This window comes from Cryptomeria japonica, chromosome 8 (genome assembly GCF_030272615.1).
Source record: "Cryptomeria japonica chromosome 8, Sugi_1.0, whole genome shotgun sequence".
Taxonomy (NCBI): domain Eukaryota; kingdom Viridiplantae; phylum Streptophyta; class Pinopsida; order Cupressales; family Cupressaceae; genus Cryptomeria; species Cryptomeria japonica.
Window position 1 is genome coordinate 89,619,185 of NC_081412.1, and position 3,389 is coordinate 89,622,573.

Below are 3,389 nucleotides of genomic sequence, written 5' to 3' on the forward strand. Positions count from 1 at the left end.
ATCCATTCAAAATACAAGAAAAAATACAATTTATAAGAATACAAATATAAAACACTTCCTTTATAAATCTAACTATAAAAAATTCACAACCATATAAATCTAACTATAAAAAAATTACAACCATAATTTATTAAAAAATTAATAATAACAATAAAAGACACAAATTTTTAATTCATTAATTCTAATTATATAAAAAAATATAGCAATAAAATGAAATTGTCAATATATACCTTGATAGAATCTACTAAAATTTCCTCCTATTAAATACACGTACTCAAGCATATTGCCCTCCTATTATATAAGATTTCGAATTTCAGTTAATTAATGGATGATAACTTATGTCTGGCCTTCTCCTCATTCGCAAGGAATGAAAGACTGACAAAGAGGAATAAAGTAGAAAAATTGAAGAGAACAGACAAAGAAAAAGCATAAAGAGAAAGAAACGGATATTTTTTAACTGCTATAACAGCCAACTGCCAAATGTCGGTTTGCTGGTGACTATAAATGTTCAGTTCTCTCCTGCCATTATCCCACCAATCATTAAGAGTTTGTTAGCTATAGATCTGGCCATTACTGTTACTTTGCCTTGTATCAGAGGATTTGGGTGTTCAATTGTGCACACAGTTTAGATTTATCTAAAGTTTAAACCTTTATTGGCATAGTTTTTTAAGATGAGGAACCTCCCCAGGCTCATTATGCTTGATTCTCTTCTAGTTGTAGCACTGATATGGTTCACTGCTAGTTTTCAGCTGGTTGAAAGTGACAGCCAAGATGGATGGAACTATGCTCATGCAACTTTCTATGGAGGTTCAGATGCTTCAGGCACAATGGGTAATAAGCCTTATACTCTTTTAACTTGTCTGTTTTGCCAACTTTCTTTATGTGGAAACTGATATACCAACTATCATGACAAAAACCCTTTTTACCCAAATTCCTTTTGCTCTTTTGGTTTGGTGTGGAGATAATTGACTGATGCAGGAAAGTGGGTTATTGAGCTGAATGGTGAAGCTCTAATATAGTACAGTACTAAATGCATGGCCATCAGGGTATCTTGAAAAAATAGCATTAGTATTTCTGCATGTGAAATGAACCAGCATCTATTGAAAGTGGAGTTCTCATTAGGGTTTCCTGAGAAAATTAGGTTTTGTATTTGTGCATGTGAAATGAATAACCCTTATTGAAAGTGCAGTTTTTGAATTGTTGTCTTGTTTGGTTCTTTTGTTGTAGCTGGTGCCTGTGGATATGGGAATTTGTATGCACAAGGATATGGTCTGACAACAGCTGCATTGAGTACTGCTCTGTTCAACAATGGAGAGGCTTGTGGAGCATGTTTTGAGCTGAGGTGTGTGGATGACCCACAATGGTGTCTTCCAGGGAGCCCTTCTGTGGTTGTCACAGCCACCAACTTCTGTCCTCCAAATTATGCCCTGCCTAGTGACAATGGTGGATGGTGTAATCCACCCAGACCACATTTTGACATGGCCCAACCTGCTTTTGAAATGATTGGCATTTGGAAGGCAGGGATTGTGCCTGTCAAATACAGAAGGTAAAACTATTTCTGATGTCATTTATAATTTCATATTGTTGTTGAGATGGGTTTAATGAATATATGTTTTTTGGGGTTCAATCTTGTGCAGAGTCCCTTGTGTGAAGGAGGGAGGGATCAGGTTTACTGTTAATGGGAACTATTACTTTTATCTGATCCTGATAACAAATGTGGGTGGAAATGGAGATGTGGTGAGTGTGAAGGTGAAAGGGTCTAATACAGATTGGTTTCCTTTAACAAGGAATTGGGGACAAAACTGGCAATGCACAACCAATCTGAAGGGGCACTCTCTGTCTTTTCAAGTTACAACCAGCAATGGGCAGAGAATTACTTCATATAATGTTGCTCCTTCTAATTGGGACTTTGGCCAGACCTTTGAAGGAAATCAGTTCTAAAGCTCATGGCATCCTCTTAAACAGGCTGAAGAAAACACCATATATATTATAGATATGTGTATGAAGTGACTGCAGCAGAGGTGTGTTTAATGCAACCACCCGCTCACAGAGCTTTGCTGCATATAAATATACAACAGTTGATGTCCTGATAACTGTTTTAACATTATATCTATCGAGTTCGAGATAAACCTTATATGTTCTTTTTCAATTTTTGTGTGTTTTTACTAATGAACAATGCAAATGTGAGCTTGAAAATGACTCTGTTCGGTAGATGGGAATAGTTATGATTACTGGGATATGGATGTTAGTTTTCTTTTCGCTTGTGCTTGCCATATAATTAGATGAGTTTTAATGAGTAATTGTTTAAAACTGTTAAGGAAGGATGAATAGTTATGTATTTTTTAATTAAAATACTAAAAATATAAGATATATATATTAATATGACTATATGAGGAGGAGGATGGGATTATTATGAGAGTGCGACTTAAAATATTTGGGAGGTCTTAGGTGTCAATTATGGACCTTAACTCGTGAGGGTGTTGTTCTAACCATCTTGAGAAGCGAAAGCATGCAATGTGACAAAGAAGTCCATCTACAAATGTGGAGGTTCTTGGAAACCACATTGACCTTGTCTAGAAATATGATTGTGAGCTCATCAACACCCATGTGGCCTAAAAAGAAAATCATACAAAGGAGACACTTTGAAATTTTTTTGAACACTCTTCTTTAAAAATTACTTTTTAGGTGGCTAGGTGTGGCAAAGAGGCACACCTTTGTGGTGAAGAAGCATCCCTACTAGTAGGGGAAAGAGGCACACGAGCAACCATACAAGGGGTGAACTAGCTTAGTTCTCAATCAAAGCCGACAAATGAGGAGCGTCTATGGACTTGGCTTGTAACATAACATAGTATCTGCATAGTATCTGAGAATAGAACTAGAAGAGATGCTTGATGGTTTCCAAATAGCTAGATAAAAGATAATGTAAAATTAGTACACCCAAGTGAGCTAGTCGATATCCCATTGGAGAGCAGGTATAAAGAAGATAATGGGTAAAGTGACCTTGTTTGGGTTCAACTAGAGTAGCCCAAATTATTTGAAACCTATGTCTCCATAGAGGGATAGAAGATTGAAGACACCACCTTGCATTAATCTTGGTAAGCATAGGTAGGTGAGGAGAAAGCCATGAAAAACCTTTTCAAGGCTTATAACTCCTAAATGAGTATCTAAAAAAGAACTTCTAGATACGATGGATTCCCATCTTGTGAAACATTTCAAGGGGAACTAGATCCAAGTTAGTCTAATTGGACTCCATTTCTTGATTACCAAGTTTGAATTTCACTTTAAAATCTAGGTAGGAAAGCTAGGTCCTAGTATTTCTAGATAAAAGAATAGAAATAGTGCAAACCTCACATTTATGAAACCTTAAGACATGGAGCTATGGAACTCTA

General features: G+C 36.2%; 1 protein-coding gene across 1 annotated transcript; it reads left to right on the plus strand.

Annotated features, from left to right (window-relative positions):
* The first annotated feature begins 519 nt into the window (after positions 1-519).
* Positions 520-2,149, plus strand: LOC131079620 (expansin-A2). Its single transcript, XM_058017624.1, has 3 exons — positions 520-831; positions 1,228-1,546; positions 1,638-2,149. The coding sequence occupies exons 1-3, from the start codon at positions 672-674 to the stop codon at positions 1,939-1,941; spliced, it is 783 nt and encodes a 260-aa protein (XP_057873607.1). The 5' UTR covers positions 520-671; the 3' UTR covers positions 1,942-2,149.
* Positions 2,150-3,389: the final 1,240 nt, after the last annotated feature.